The sequence below is a fragment of the Gopherus evgoodei genome, chromosome 7 (genome assembly GCF_007399415.2).
Source record: "Gopherus evgoodei ecotype Sinaloan lineage chromosome 7, rGopEvg1_v1.p, whole genome shotgun sequence".
Classification (NCBI taxonomy): Eukaryota; Metazoa; Chordata; order Testudines; family Testudinidae; genus Gopherus; species Gopherus evgoodei.
In genome coordinates, this window is record NC_044328.1 from 96,997,342 (window position 1) to 97,013,016 (window position 15,675).

Genomic DNA, 15,675 nt, shown 5'->3' on the forward strand with positions numbered 1-15,675 from the left:
GAGGTGTACACATCTGCAGGGCATCACCAGCGCTGCAACTCCCTGTTTGCAGCGCTGGCCGTACTCCCGTTTTGTCTCGGGTGTAGAGGATCCAGCACTGGTGATCCAGCGCTGGTAATCAAGTGTAGACACTTACCAGCGCTTTTCTTGACCTCCGTGGAATAAGCAGGTATCCCAGCATACCTGAGGAAGCCTCTCTGGTAATCAAGCAGGTCTCCTTCCCCGCGGTTTGCAGGGGGGTTCGGGGAACGCGAGAGCAAACCGCGGGGAAGCAGGTCTCCTTCCCCGGTTTGCTCTCGCGTTCCCCGAACCCCCCTGCAAACCGCGGGGAAGGAGACCTGCTTGCTCGGGGGTTCGGGGAATGCGAGAGCAAACCGCGGGGAAGCTGGTCTCCTTCCCCGCGGTTTGCTCTCGCGTTCCCCGAACCCCCCTTGAAGCCGCCCAACAGCGCTGCAGTGTGGCCACATCTAACACCACTTGCAGCGCTGGTTGCTGTAAATGTGGCCACTCTGCAGCGCTGGCCCTATACAGCTGTACTAATACAGCTGTAACAACCAGCGCTGCAAAATTGTAGATGTAGACATACCCTTAGACGAAGTGGGTAACTAAATTATTGTTGTATGTAAAGTAAATAAGGTTTTTAAAATGTTTAAGGAGCTCCCCCCCCCCAATGGTGGCCAGGACCCAGGCAGTATGAGTGCCACTGAAAAATCAGCTTGTGTGCTGCCTTTGGCACCAGTGCCATAGGTTGCCTACCCCATGCTAGGGAGTCCCAGCTGGAGGAGGGACAGGAAGAACAGGCCCAGGCACACTGGCTGCCTAGTTACAGGGAACAGGGCCGGTTAGGGCAAAACCCTAGGGAAGGCTTAGGAGCCAGCTGGCAGCCCCTGCCATAGTGGCAAGGGAAGGGGCCTTACAGAGAGCAGCTGCAGGGGAAAGACAGCCAAGGCCCAGCTGTTGTGACTGACCAACTGACAAGAAAGCTGCCAGTCCCTAGGAGCCCTGCCACATGAAGGTTAAGGAGAATTTGCTCCTCACCCTGTAGTATTTCCAGGGGTGGGGCACTAGCTGAGCCAGGATTGCACAATGCCAGGCTAGAAAGGGGGTGTGGTGAGCAGGCTGGTTGGTCAGGCAGACACCACAGCCTTGGAGCTAGGCACAGGCCTAAGGCAGCCCACTCAGAGGGGGTGGGAACAGCCCAGCAAGTTGTTTGATGAGTTCCAGGATGGAGGCTCCCCCTACAGCCTGCCAACAAGCTAGTCATGAGGACAGCTGGATCCTGTTTCCTGTGGTACACCCAAGCCTATAACCTACCTGGCTGCAGGGCCCAGCCCTGCCCGCTGGCACTGATAAGCTTATCACCAATAGGCTTTGAGGGCTAGGCCAGGGCAGAGGCTTGCAGTGACCTATGCCCTGCCTCCCAACTTAAATATTGATATGGGGCCTGGCAACTCAGCCTCTCCAAACAATCAGAGAGGATTCTCCCAGTGGGCACTGCCCCAGCAGCCAGGGCCACCTCCCTGCACTCCTTCTGTGTTGCGCTGACAGCTCTCACCTGTTTACCCTTCCCAGCTGCAGGCTGAACACTGGGTGGGCAAGGGGGAGGCTGAATGGGACAAGCATAGCAGCTTGCTGGGCATTGTTAAAGGCAGAAGCCAGAGCCAGCCAGCCCTGGGTTCCCATTCCAGCCCTGGCAGAGACCCACATGGCCAGCTCCATGAGAGCACCATGCCCTGCCCCTCTGGAACAAAGAGCTCTGCCAGGACAGGATCAGCCTGTGCAGCACCTTGAGGGCAAAGTCACCTGGCACAGCTCCCCAGTGCTGATGGGTCCCAGTTTTCCAGGACAGCTGGTAACAGTGCCATAGCACCTCACTGACAGAAGCATCTTCCTGTTACAGGCGGCCCAGATGGAGACAAAACCAAACACCAGTCTCCTTGCCAGAGGCACTCACCCCTACCCAGCAACAGCAGCTCTCCCCCTCCATCTTATACCCCAGCCAAGACACCCATCGAGCCCACAGCAGGAGTCCAGATCTGCCCCACAGCAGCTGCACCCTTGCTAAGGACAGCCCAGATCTCCTGTCCTCCCCAGCAGGAAACTTGGTGTCTGTCCCTGCACCCCCAGCCAGACCCACAAGCCCCTGCCCAGGAATGACAGACCCCAGGATACCAGCATGTGGTGTTTTTATTTTTTGTGTCACTGATCCAGGCTTCTGATGTTTGGCCCCTGGTGAACAGTTCCCAGCAGCCCATGCTCCCACTGGCTGCTGCCCAGAGGCTGTTGTCCCTCACTGGCCAGTCTGTGCTGTCCCAGCTGGCAGGAAGGCAGCACTCTCACTTGAAGATCTTTCCCTGGTTGAAGGCTTTGCCGACGTGTTTGAATTCGCCCTCCCATGTGAAATACTCCTTGACCAGTGTCTTGCACTCCTCGCTGTCTGCATCCAGCTTCCTCCATGTATAGGACTCATAATCCACCTGCCAGTCAGGGCTCAGCTGGGAACAAAGGGGAGGGATCAGCATGGAGCCTCCCCCACATCACAGGCACTGCACGAACCAAGCCCAGCTGAGTATAGTCCCTCCCTTTTGCCTGCACTGCAGATGGAGTCATCCTCATAGGAGGAGTGTGAACAACCCTTTGCTCTTGTCACTGGGCAGCTTCACAGTAGGGCATGGCCAGGCTGCCCCCCCTTTGCCCAGGAATATTAGCTGGCTCCCTCAAGCTGCATTGCACTAGGAACATTACTTGTTCTCAGGCCAGGGAGCCAGCAGGCTCCGGAGACGCACAACCCTGTAGCGTGGCAGTACAGAGCTACTGGTACCTGCTCCTAGTGGGTACAGCCAGATTCCCCTGCACACCCGCAGACTGTGCAGAGACTCACCGGGAAGGCCAGCTCCTGGCCGCGGAAGACCCAGATGCCGGAGATGGTGCTGTCATTGTTGGTGCCAAAGAGGATGACACTGGAGAAAGCATTCTTCCGCAGTTTGTCCAGGCGCTGGAACATACCTAGTGGGAAGAGGTGGGAGAGCCATCACTGCTGTGCCTCGCTCCAAGCAGGAACCCTCTGTGACCCAGACCAGCTCCAGGTGCTGTTTGGAGAGCTGGGGCAAGCCCAGGGGGGTGCTGGGCTCTGACCTGTGATGAGGTTGCAGCTCATGAAGGTCTGGCTCAGCTCCTCAGGGAAGCGGTACTGCGAGTACCAAATGGACCAGCCGTCCTTGTCAAAGTGCTCCCAGAAGTAGGGCAGTGCCACCGTCAGCGTGTCCTCATTGGAGTATTTCCGCTTGAACTCATCCATGACGAAGGGGCTGGGGGCAGAGTGTCTCCATCAGAGACAGGCAGGGGGCGGCTGGCCTCACCTCAGCCACCTCCCAGATGGGCTGGCTCTGTCCCAGCTCCTGCCTATCAGGAACTCCAAGGCCCTTCTTCCTGCTCAGGTGTTTGGGCTGTGGGGCCAGGACCCTGCACAGCTCAGCTCCCAGGTCAGTGAGTGAGAGCCCATGGCTAAGAGTAACGGAGGGCACTGAGGAGGGCCAGCAGCATCTCCCCCAGCCTACCCAATAGTCCTAGGCTAGGACCCCAGCTCCCATACCTCTGGCCATGCGTTCCACATCCCAGCAGGGATTATGGGCCCAGACAGTGCAGCACAGGAAGCTATCCCAAGCATGCAGCAGGGCGTGGGACTGGAATGACTCCAACCCAGCAGTGCTGAGGCTCTGCCTGTCAGCATGCAACCACTGCCCCCTGGTGGCCAGAGGAGGCAGCAGAGAAGCCATGAGCAAAAGGGACCCTAGCTTGAAATTTGATTCCCAAAAGATGCTGCTTCCCTCTGCTAAGGGCCAAAGGGCAGAGGCAGGGAGGGGCAGGACTGGGCTCCCAAAGCCAACTCCTCTGTTTTCTCTGGAAAGGCCACTCTGCCCTTTCCCATCCAGAGGCCCATGGAGCAGCAGGAGGGGGCTGGCTGGGTCCCCACTGTCTGGCGCAAACAAGAGCTGGTGGCAGCTTGCCCAGAAGAGGCCAGAGAAGGGGAGTAGAGCATGGGAACTGGCCCTTCCCAAGGCCCTGCCCACCAGCAGCAGAGAGGAGTCCGATAGCTGCTATTTGGAAAAGAGGAGGAAGAGAAGGGAACACGACTAGTGCCATGCAACTGCCAGGATCCAGCCCCCTCTCCACACTTTCCCTGCACGAGCCCCACCAGCCAGCCCCACCTCTTGGGCAGGTGAGCAAAAGGGTCCTTGGACTTTGGCTCAGCAGCCAGGGCCTGATCACACTCATCCAGCTCCTCCTCAGGCTCAGATCTCTTCTCCTCTTTCTTCTCCTGCTTCTTCTCCTCCTTGGCAGGCTTCTCCTTCTTGGGGGTGTCTCTCTTTGGCTGGTTCTCAGCAAACTTCTTGGCTGCATCAAGGGGAGGAAGGAGCCCATGGACAGGGGGCAGCCAGGTCTCTCCCACTCCCCATGTGGGAGGCCTGGTAGACCACCCTAAGACTTAGCAATGGCAGAAATCCAGCAACTGATGCCCTGACCCAGCCAGTGTTAGCCCTGAACCAGGGAGACGCTGATCACAGCAGCCACAGCTCCCTGCTAGAGCTTCTGTGGTTGCGTCCATCCCCACCCAGGGTGGAGTAGCCTCAGAACCAGATCGGGGCTGAGTGAAGCCTGGGAGACCCCACAGGGGAAGAGGGCAGTAGACCAAGGTACACAGATCCCAGCAGAATCACCCCAGAGTTAGCAAGCAGGATCCCCCCATCCTTCTCCCCCTCCAAGTTGTTCTCTAGACTCACTGCAACAACAAGGCCTGCTTTTATCAGGGGCACCAGGACAGCCACACACCCCTCAGAGGGGAGGCAGCGGGCCAGATCCCTGCCTAGGGAGCTACTCACCATCAAACTGAGCCATCTTTTCACATAGCTTCACCTCTCCCAGCACGGCCTTGAACTGCGGCTGATTGATGCAGGTCACAAACCAGCGGTTGGTGTTGCTGTAGGGCTGGCGGAAGGACGGCTCCAGAACCTGCAGAGAAGGTCAGAAATCAGCACAGCTGGAGCCAGCCACGGCTCAGGACACTGAGATCAGAAGAGGTTTCCTGGGCATATACCCCTGCCCCAGGGACAAGCAGCCACTCCAAGCCTTTGCAGCCACACTGGAATCCATGACCAGCCTTGCCCCCTCAAAGCCCCACCCTGCACACCCAGGACAGCAGAAACTCTCAGTGAAGCTATAGCCCAGAACCAGATCCTCCTGCCACAGTCATGGAGCCTCAGGCAGTAGAGCACTGAGCACCACCACACCTGCTTGTAGAGCCAGAGGAGGGTGCACACAACAGTGATGTCCGCCAGTGTGATGCGCTCCCCCACCAAGAAGGTCTGGGTCTTCAGGTGAGAGTCCAGGATGCCTAGGACCCGCTTCACCTCCTCCTTGGCATACTCTGTGGCCTGGAGATCAAAAAAAACAGATGAGCCGCACGGAGGCAGTGGAGACACAAAGATATTCATTTAGCTGCCATACATTGTGCCACTGAATACAGGAAACCACTTCACCACCGAACACCATCCCCTCCTCAGCATTCCCAGGAAACCAAAACAGACCAGGTGCACTCTAGTGGTTAGAGCAGAGAAGCCAGGTCTCCTGGTTTCTACCCCTAGCTTAACCACTGACTACAGGAAAAGTCCTTTCCTATCTATGAAGCAAATTCCCACCCCACCCCCACCGGGCCTGCGAACTCACAAACTGAGGTGCAGGGGGATGCACAAGCTATCATAGAAGATTAGGGTTGGAAGAGACCTCAGGAGGTCATCTAGTCCAATCCCCTGCTCAAAGCAGGACCAACTCCCAACTAAATCATCCCAGCCAGGGCTTTGTGAAGCCAGGCCTTAAAAACCACTAAGGATGGAGATTCCACCAGCTCCCTAGGTAACCCATTCCAGTGCTTCACCACCCTCCTAGTGAAATAGTGTTTCCTAAAATCCAACCTAGACTTCCCCCACTGCAACTTAAGACCATTGCTCCTTGTTCTGTCATCTGTCACCACTGAACAGTCTAGATCCATCCTCTTTGGAATTCCCCCCCTCCTCCCCCACGGGAAAAAAAAATCCAATGATGGGACCACCCTCCTTCCCCAACCCCAGCTGTCATGAGATTCTGCAGCTTCTTTCCAAGCTTGGCACCAAGACAGGAATGGCCCCCAAAGCAGGAGAAAGTCCCAGATATGCAGCCTCAGACCTAGCCTGGCCCTGTGGCTGTTTCCTGATCAGAATCCCGGCAGGGAGACAGAGGAGCTGGAGGCCCATCAGCTCGGTGTGGCCCTTCCCACCTCTCATCCATCTCAGTCCCTGCAGGAACAGGGAAGAGAGAAGCCGGTCTCACTGGATTACCACATAGGAGCCCTATATTCACAGCAGCCTCCTGACCCTCAGGGGAAGGGGCCAGCAGTTCCTCACAGACTGCAGCCTTGGAGCAGGCTATTTGCCTTCCCAGCTTTAGAGGCACCAGGGACACTTGTCAGAGGAGAGGCAGCCCAGAGAGATCGTCCTTGGCATGGGCCCATCTGCATAAGTCAGGGAGGCAGTGCCAGGAGCTTCACTGTACCCCAGCTGCACCATGGCAGCCCAGACTCGGAGGTTCTGGCCTCCAACAAGCTTAGTACCTAGCAAGCTGGAAGGAGTGTCCATTCTCCGTTAGCTGTGGATGGCAGAGGGCAAGGACACTACAGTTACGGTCTGAAATCTCTGAGGAGAGGCTAAGCTCTCACTGCCAGACCCTTGCAGAGATGCTCGGATGGCAGACACCGACTATGGCCCCATGCATCTGTCTCACCCCAGTGAGGCAGGTCACTGAGTGTGACCGTAATGCAGCCAGTGGTGCGCACCCCTAAAATCCTGACCCTGCCTCAGAGCCAAGATCTAAGCCTTTGACACTCCAGGAGGGGATGTTTGTGAACAGAAGTATAAGGAGTGGAAACCTGCAGGACTCCCATGTGTACACAGGGGCAGCAAGGGGTCGGCCAGGTCCTGGAGCTGTGACCATTCACTGGAGGAGAGCACAAGCTACCTGCCCCACCCCCAACTGACCTGCTTGTTGTAGTGCATGATGCCCAGCGTAGGGAAGACCCAGGTGCTGGCAGGAGGGACGATGTCACTGTCAGCAAAGCTCACCCACTGGATGATCTGGGCAGCTATCTCCTTGGTGGATCCCCGCAGCTCGTCATTACTGACTGGAACCAGAGCCAGCTGGTCACCGGGATGGGGAGAGATACCAACCCCACCCAGCCAAGACATACACCCTCCAAATCCACACCCACCCACCCACCATCTCCCCCCAGCCCCCAACCCCATCAGTAGAGGCACTACCTGCCCCAGGAGTGGAGCTACCATTAGGGGAAGTGAAGCAGAACTGCCCTGGCAGAGCCAGCTGTGGGAAGAGTCCAGCCCAGCCCGAGGACACTACAGATCTAGCAAGTACACAGGCACTGACCCGACTACAGGTGCGCTGGACACAGTAAGGAGCTGGCCAACGCACTGCTTACTCCACTGAGCCCAGCATGGACAGCAGCAGAGGCAGAAGCAGCTGGATGGGGTCAGAGACACCCTAACTTTACTGCCAGGTACAAGCTGCACAGGGTATGTTCTTTCCATTAAGTTTCCCTTCAGGTGCTGGGGGCAGCCCCCTGGCCATTACCATAGTGTGCGATGGCATTACTCTCAAACACGCAGAATCCATCAGCCCCTTCAAACGCAGGAACCTAGAAAGCAAGCACCATTGCACTCCTTACTGAGCAACTGAGGCTTTTACCCACCTGTGCAGCACTCTGCCCCTCCAGCCACACTAGCTGTTTCCCCTCCCACAAGGGCTGACATACTGGTCACCCAAGAGCATCTCAGCCCAGCTGACACCCAGCATCCCACAGGAGCAGCTCTCAGATGGCATCACAGGGTGGCAAGGAGGGAGGCATTCATGTCTTCCAGTAGGCACCAAGGAAGCCCCTCTGCTGTTTCCTTCCCCATTAGACACCCACGCCTGGGGATGGAGTGGCTTGCAGCAGGCAAAGCATGCGCGGGGGGGGGGGAGAAGAGAAGGCTTCTCAGGGCTTGTCCCTCCACAGCTCATTTCCCAAGTACCATGAGCAGTCAGTGCACAGCTGTTACCCATGGGCTGCCCAAGGGGTAAAGTGACATGAGCAGCTCCACCACACTCTAGCTACCAACCTTTCCCTTTGACACCAGGAGATTCAATGCAGCAGTGTTTGCAGCTGGTCTGCCCCTCTGCCAGACCAGGCCTCCCCAACCATCATATACCCAGCACATGGAGGCTAGACGAAGGGACAGAGTGACCCCAGAGGACACCTGTTTCTCTAATCTGAATGACTCATTACTGGAAACTTGGCACTACCCCAGCAATGCTCTTCACTCAGTATAAGGAGACACATGCAGCACTGTTACCTTCCCAACAGGGAATTTCTTCAGGAACTCAGGTGTCTTGTTGGTTTGCCCAAAGTGGAACTGGGGTGGGGTGGAGAGGACCTTGATCTTAGCCCCACTGTACTGGGCAGCAATGAGGGCTTTAAATGCCCGCCAGTTCTCAGGGTAGGTGTAGAGAGTCTGAAGAACACAGAAAATGAACAAGGGATGAAAAAAATCACCAAGGAGCAGATCACCAAGGTCTGTCTTCTAGTTCACACTCCTTCTCCTCTGTCCCCCAGGAAGAGCTTCCTTCTTAAACCAAGCCCCCACCATGCTGATTTTACAACCCTAGAACTCACCCAGAAAGCCCCCTCATCTGCCATGATCACCCCAGGTACTCCCTCCCCCCATTTACCAGACAGTGGCTCCCTTCATCCACCCCAGGCCCTGTCACCAGTTCAGAGACAATATCATCTCTCACAGCCACTTTCCTCCTTCCATCCACCTCCCAGACCTCTCCTCACCCACAGAAATCCTCAGCACCCCAGATCAAATGCCCCCTTCACTTCAGGGTCCCCCATATATGCACAAAGATAACTACTCCATCAGAAACCCAAGCACTCTGGGGCACACCCCCATCCACTCATTTTCACTGCCAGCTTTGCCAGGTACCAGAAAGTCTTGTCTCTCTATACAAACTCATCACCCTGGGCCAACCCTTATCTATTCCCCCCACCCCACTGACTAGACACCTAAGCCAACACCCACTCCCCTTGGCCATTGCACCTCTCCATCAAAGAGGCATGCAAGAACAGTAGAATCCAGTACAGAAGTCTCCAGGTACCCCGTACACCCAGAAAGACTCCCCTCCACTATCTCAACAGCGCCACACTCCCCCGCTCCCTGCCAATTCCTTAACCCCAGGGCAGCCACCTCCTCCCCAAGAGACAGGGCCTCCCCCCCCCCCATACCTCCCACCACAGGCAGACACGAAGTCAACACCTCCTCCAAACTGCCCCCCAGCTACAGGGGCCTCCAAACCCACGCCCGCCGCTGCCGTCTCCCCTAACCGCACACTGCCCATCCCCCACCCTCGCCCCTGAGCGCCAGCCCCAGCTCTCCTGCAGCAGCTAAGCCCCCTACCCCCGCCTTAGAGCCTGTCCTGCGTCAGCCGCCGCAAGGTGCCCCCTCCCCGGCCAGGGCCCCCACGATACCACCCTCAGGCAGACGAGCCCACCTCCGCCCAAGCGCCGCCATTCCCCCAGGCCCCGACCAGCCCCCCAGGAGCGGATGAAAACGGATTGCCCAAAGGGAGGCGGGGAAGCCACATAGGCGACACACTCACCCCGGCCGCCGCCATCTTAGCTAGCAGAGAAAAGGGAGGAGCTCGGGGCGGGACTACCGTAAAGCAACGTGAAAAGAACCGCAAAGCGAGACGCCGCACACCCACCCACAACACGACAGACCGCTGCCCGGCGTCTTTATATGGCGTCACCAAGGGGGCGGGGTTTTAGAGAGGCAACAGGCTACGGACTTCTGGGTCACGTGCAGAGGGAGCTGCGCAATGGGCGGGAACAGTAATGGCTTTAAAACTCCAACCACATGGGCGTTCGGCAGCTCATTCCTCTGGGTGTTTCGCGTCCCGAGTTAACCCACGCGCCAACTCCTCACTTGCCCCTGGATTCTCAGGGCCCCAGGGTGATAAAAAGGGCCGGATTAACCTTGCATGGGCCCCCATGGGGGCAATGGAGCATGGTGTGGCAGGGGGTGGTCAGTCCCCAGAGTGAGGAGCCAGTCAGGGCAAGGGCACTATGTACAAACCGGTAGTTGCCAGATGCACAATGGCCCACGCTGTCCAGTGCAGCCTGCACCACACACACACACACCCCAATTCCCTGTGGCCAGAGCTTTCCCAAACCCACTATGCCCAGTGCCTCCCTAGACCCTGCCACAACTGCCCAGCACCCCACACAGAACCTCCAGTCCCTAGTGCCCCAACACATAGAGATCTTCTGCACCCCCTCACAACCCAGCAGCACTCCAAGAGATCCACTCCGCCACAGCCTGCTTCCTGGCCATACTCACCGAGCCTGCTGGGAGGTGACTGTGTCTGCCAAGCTGAGTTGCTCATGCCGTCAGGACCTGGTCCTGGGACAGGGAATCTCTCTGGCCCTAGAGTGGCAAGATCAGCCAGGAGGGGCCCAGCCAAGATCCCACATCGCCAAGACTGGCCAGACTTATGCAGCAATCCCAGGTAGCTCAGGTCCAGGGAGACAGGTGGGGCCCTACAGGTGGTGGGAAGCTGAGACTGCCTCCCAAAGATGGAGGTGCACTAGGGTCCAGGCAGGGGGGCAGAGAGAAGCCAGCAGGTGGTGGAGAGGATTCCTCGGCCAGCCAGTGGCTGGCTGAGAGGAGCAAGTGGTGAGCCGGCCGGGGGGGAGAGAGCCAGTGGGCTGGCAGGGTCTCAGGGCACAGTGCAAGCAGAGCAGGCTGGGGCTCTTTCTGAGCATGGGCCTGGCTCTGTGGCACCATTATAACTGACACTGGTGATAAAGGGCCACCTGGGGGCCAGCTCCAGGGGAAGAGAGGGCAGCTGGCAATACCTGGCTGCCTAGGGTGAGAGGCAGGGCTGGGAGACCCAGTTGGGCCCATGGTTGCTGGCTCTGTGATACACTGCTTGCTCTGGCACTGTGCTCTAGACCATGGGGGCTCTTACCCAGCACCAGGGCTGCCCCCGCATGTCTATGGTACACAGCTCCTACCCTAGCTTGCTCTCTTCCAAGCCAGAAACCATAATCAGGCATCAGAACTCCTGCACCAGTTCCCCAGCACAACCCCAGCTAGGCCCAGAGTGCCAGATGGCAAGGGCTGGAGAGAGGATTGCTGGATGAATGACAAAGGTCCTGGCCAGCAGTGCTCTGGAGCAGAGCTTGCCCCAACCTGTCCATCTCCCTCTGTCCTTTTCACACAGACTCCCCAGCCCTGCAGCCAAAGCCAGCAGCAAAGAGCAACCAGAGTGGTCTTTGGGACAGGTTGGTGTGAGTAACATGTGGTACTCACAGGCTAGCCAAGGCCAGGGGTGCACAACCCAGGATCCTTGCACTGACTCAGGGGAAGCCCTGTTTCCCTCCCTTATAACATCTCAGCCCAGACCCCCTCCCCAGCGCTGCTGGGTGGTCTGCCTGCATCTGTGTGTCCACCTTGCCCTTTATGGTGTAAGCTCTGGTGGGGCAGGGACTGGCTGTGTGTATAGAGCCCCAGGGGCACAGCCAGAATACAGACAGTAATGCTCTCTGGGAAAGGCAGACTGGCAGCTGTGCAACAGGTCATATGGCATAGTCTAAACAGCTGCACCATTACACCTCCATTGTTACCCACATGTAAGGCTGAGGTGCCAAGTAGCTGGAGTGCTGGAGAGCAGGGCAGCCCCCTTCGTGCTCAAGAAAGGGAGCCACGAGCCCCACCCAAGGCAGCTGGCCCTGCTTTGCGGGTTGAGACACAAGATGCTACTTTATTAAAGCAAAGGAACTTTTATTGGAGGTGAAGGAGGAAGCTCTGGTCCGTCAGCCACACCCACAACTCCCAGCTGCTGAGTGGAGGGGAGGGGATCTGTACACTATAAATACAGCAGTAGGTGCAGGGAGCAGGTCTGGCCTGGATGCAGCTCAACTGCTTCCCAACTGGAGCCCAGACACGCAGCGAGAGGGAGGGATTTGTATTTCAGCTCACAAGACCTGTGTGAGAAACACAGAGAGAGGAGGTTGAAACCAAGAGCAACCAGAGCCCTAACCCCCAGGAGGTGCAGCTCAGCCCCTTCCCCTCACCCTAATCCCTCCACCCCCCGGGGAGACCCCCCACTGTCACCAGTATCAAGCCATCCTATGGCAGAGACTGAGAGCGCTTACTTCTAGTGCAAGAGCCAATGCTGCAGAAACATTCTGGAGTAAAAGATCCACCCAAGCCCAATGTTAACTCAGCCAGCCCAGCCTATCTGGTTACTCCCTGCCCCAGCCTACAGAAAACACTCACCCAGATAATCATCCATAAGGGAACCGATGGCAAACTGCAAACCAAACAGAGAGATTAGTGTGGCAGCAAAGAGACTGTGAGAGTTGCCCCTGCCTGCACACCACTGCTCACCCCCTAGCACCCTCTTGTGGGAGAGACTGGAATGAACATGGCAGCCCTCCTGCCCCAGTCCTTACAGTTCCCAGGCTAGGAGCAGTTGGGAGCTCCCCCACAGCCGGCCCTTATGCCCTGCTCCCTCCAGTGCCCCTTGCTGGGAGAGGCTGGGGTGGAGTAGCCAGGAGCTCCTGCCCCATTCTTTGCTGAGAGCTGGGGATCTGCACGCACACAGGCACAAAGCATATTCGAAGGAGGCATCAAAGACTCACAATGTCATTCTTATCCACTCTGGTCCCCACGATTTTCAACCGGATCTCATCATCCTGCTGGATCACGATGTCCTAGAGACATGCAGCACTAGAGTGAGACCCATTTACAAGCTTCCTCCTCTTCATAGACAGACAGAGACAGAAAAGGCTAAACACAGAGTTGCACTTAACTCCAGTAAGTAAAGTATGTCTGATATGGGGGAAAGCAAAATTCTCCCCCACCATTCACAAGCCTGCTCCACAGGTCTCCCTTGCCCCCAGGTGGGTCTCCCTCCCTCTCCAAATACCCCCATTACACCCCAAGCTCCCCGCAAAGCACCATCCACCCAGGACTCACCTCATCCACTGTCTTGTAGCAGGGAGGGTTGGAGTTTGGGTCAAACTCCATCTCAGAGGGAATGGACTGAGAAGAGAACAGGAGTCAGTTCCCCAAATATCACCCCACCCCTAACCTGTTCCCCAAGCTCCCCCTCCCCAGCACCCTGCTTACATGTCGAGATATGAAGCAGGACATGGGCCCGATCTCGGTGAAGAGCCCAACCTGTGGAGAGTGGAAGCAGTGATTCCATTAGCACATAGACATGGGAGTTATCCCATTCTCCCACCAATAGCTACACCCACCTCCAGCCCCAAGACACCCACTGCTCACACCTTGGCACCCAGACACTACAGTCAGGGGCAGAACAGCCCTTGCACCATCCCTTCCTGATCTGCTCTGGGGCTCCAAGATCCTTAGCACAGGGGACACCCCATGGTCTCAAGCCAGGGTCTCACACCCTGGCTTAGTTCCATGAATCCCCATCCATCCCTTTCCTTCATGGGCCTGGAGGAGAACAGGATTGTTTGCATTGGCCACAAACACTTGTAGCTCAGCATTATGATTATAATCTAATCTCATGCTTCAGATCTTCACCCAGTCAATTGCAGGGGTCAAGAAGGAACATTTTCCTCCCAACGCACAATCTGGGTTGGGTGGTGGTAGAATGGCCCCCTCCCCCACTGCACCTTCCCCTGAAGTATCAGAGATCAGCCACTGCGGGAGACGGCTCACTGGGCATAGTGGGCCAATGCTTTGAGGTGGTCCAGAGAATCCTTTTTCTAAATGCCTGGCTGGAGCACCATGCTCAGATCACCAGATTGGGGGCCAAGGCGGCATTTCCCCTCACCAGTCAGATTGGCAGGGACCTTCAGTGCTTTTTGCCTTCCCTTGCAGCATAGCATGTGGGTCGCTTGCTAGGATCATCTGGGCATATTTTGCCAAATCAATTCCCTGCCACTGCACAGCCTTTCGGCGTTGGTGGCTGCTCAAACTCTCCTGTTCTCTGCCTGGGGCTCACAACAATTTAGTCACTGAAGGACTCAAGTGAGTGAATTCAATGCAGGGGTGTCCAGGTGAGATTCTCTGGCCTGTGTTATACAGGAGGGCGAAGAAGATGATCTAATGGTCCCTTCTGACCTTACACTCCCCGAATCCACACACACGCCCGCAGCATCGTGTTACCTTGTTGACCTGCGTCACCACAGCATCCACCACCTCTCCCTTGAAGGGCCGGAAGACAATGGCCTTGTACTTGACGGGGTAGAGCACAAAGCCACGGCCTGGCTGGATGACACCTGCCCCAATGTTGTCAATGGTGGTGACTGCAATGACAAAGCCGTATCTGGGGAAGAGTAGGAACCAGCTCTGTTAGAGAGTGCCAAGGCAGAGGAAATGGGGGCCAGAGAAGGAGCAGGGCATCAAGGTCCTGTTATAGAGGGAGCTTCCCACACTCACCTCAGGGGCTAGTCTTAGGGTCCCTCCAAAAACAGCAACCCCTCTCCTTTTCCAACTCCCACTTCTTCCTTCCATGCATCTGCACCTGCCCTGGATCTCCCATCCCCTCCCTCCGTTCCCACCACCCCACTGCTTCCCACTCTCTCCACACACACATTCCCATCACCCCCAGCCTCATTACCTCCATCCCTACCCCCCACTGCACCCTCCAACCCCACAATGGCCTATCCTCCATATTCTCCTGCCCCTACTCACTTGCCCGTGCAGGTCCCCTCCACCTCCGTGAACAGCTTCTGCTTGACAGTGTTGAGGAGATTGGGCCCGAAGTAGCGTGGATGCAGCAGAATCTCATGCTCCAGGGAGATCTATGGAAGTAGGAAAAAGGGGGTGAGGGGCCACAGGAGACTTGTCACTGAGAAGGGAAGGGATGCAACCATCAGCCAAACCCTCCCTCCCCTATCTCACAGCAGACTGAGCAGTGCACGATGGGGCAGGGCCCTAGTGCCCCCTTGGGCAGAGGGAACAGTGGCTGCTGAGACCCCTGGATCTGGGGGGCGGCTGTCCAGGTGCTGCTGGGGGGGGAGTAGGAAGCTGACCCCCGGGGGAAGGGTTATCCAGGCCCTGGCAGGGGAAGCAGCTGACACTCAGGGGGAAGGCTGTCCAGGCCCCGGGGGGGCGGGAAAGAAGCTGACCCGGGGGTGGGGGGAAGGAAGGCTGTCCAGGCCCCGGGGGGAGGGGGGAAGAGGGCGCTGACCCCGGCGGGGAGCCCGTCACTCACGTGATAAAACATCTTCCAAGCGTGTCAGGAGTGAGGACCGGCAGGAACTCGCCACCACCCCTCCCAGAGCGCCTTCCTCACTGCTCCACGGGAGCCCCGCCCCTCAAAGAAAGAGAGACCTGTATGGTTTGTGCGCATGCGCCCCTTGCAGTCACATGGGCGTCTATAGTATCACGGCTGCCGCCTTGGCCAGAGGACGCCAGGGGGAGCTCGGGGTCTGGCAGTGAGCGAGTAGGAGGGAAACCGCGATTGACATGGCGAAGGGCGGGGCGCACACTGATTGACATGAGGCGAGTTATCCCAAATCCCGTTTTATTGGGCAGTCAGGTACAA

General features: G+C 57.3%; 2 protein-coding genes across 3 annotated transcripts; both read right to left on the bottom strand.

Annotated features, from left to right (window-relative positions):
• Positions 1-2,169: 2,169 nt before the first annotated feature.
• Positions 2,170-9,843, bottom strand: EEF1G (eukaryotic translation elongation factor 1 gamma). Of its 2 annotated transcripts, XM_030569325.1 has the most exons (10): positions 9,742-9,843; positions 8,436-8,594; positions 7,675-7,738; positions 7,068-7,210; positions 5,289-5,432; positions 4,881-5,010; positions 4,209-4,395; positions 3,136-3,308; positions 2,882-3,006; positions 2,170-2,495 (listed from the first exon to the last, which is right to left on the bottom strand). In XM_030569325.1, the coding sequence occupies exons 1-10, from the start codon at positions 9,754-9,756 to the stop codon at positions 2,337-2,339; spliced, it is 1,299 nt and encodes a 432-aa protein (XP_030425185.1). In that variant the 5' UTR covers positions 9,757-9,843; the 3' UTR covers positions 2,170-2,336. The 2 variants fall into 2 exon arrangements, with proteins under 2 accessions (XP_030425185.1, XP_030425186.1); XM_030569326.1 differs by lacking the exons at positions 8,436-8,594; positions 9,742-9,843 and having other exon boundaries at positions 7,068-7,226.
• Positions 9,844-11,910: 2,067 nt separating this feature from the next.
• On the bottom strand, positions 11,911-15,475 carry POLR2G (RNA polymerase II subunit G). Its single transcript, XM_030568305.1, has 8 exons — positions 15,343-15,475; positions 14,820-14,929; positions 14,292-14,451; positions 13,281-13,331; positions 13,128-13,193; positions 12,791-12,862; positions 12,426-12,459; positions 11,911-12,130 (listed from the first exon to the last, which is right to left on the bottom strand). The coding sequence occupies exons 1-8, from the start codon at positions 15,352-15,354 to the stop codon at positions 12,117-12,119; spliced, it is 519 nt and encodes a 172-aa protein (XP_030424165.1). The 5' UTR covers positions 15,355-15,475; the 3' UTR covers positions 11,911-12,116.
• Positions 15,476-15,675: the final 200 nt, after the last annotated feature.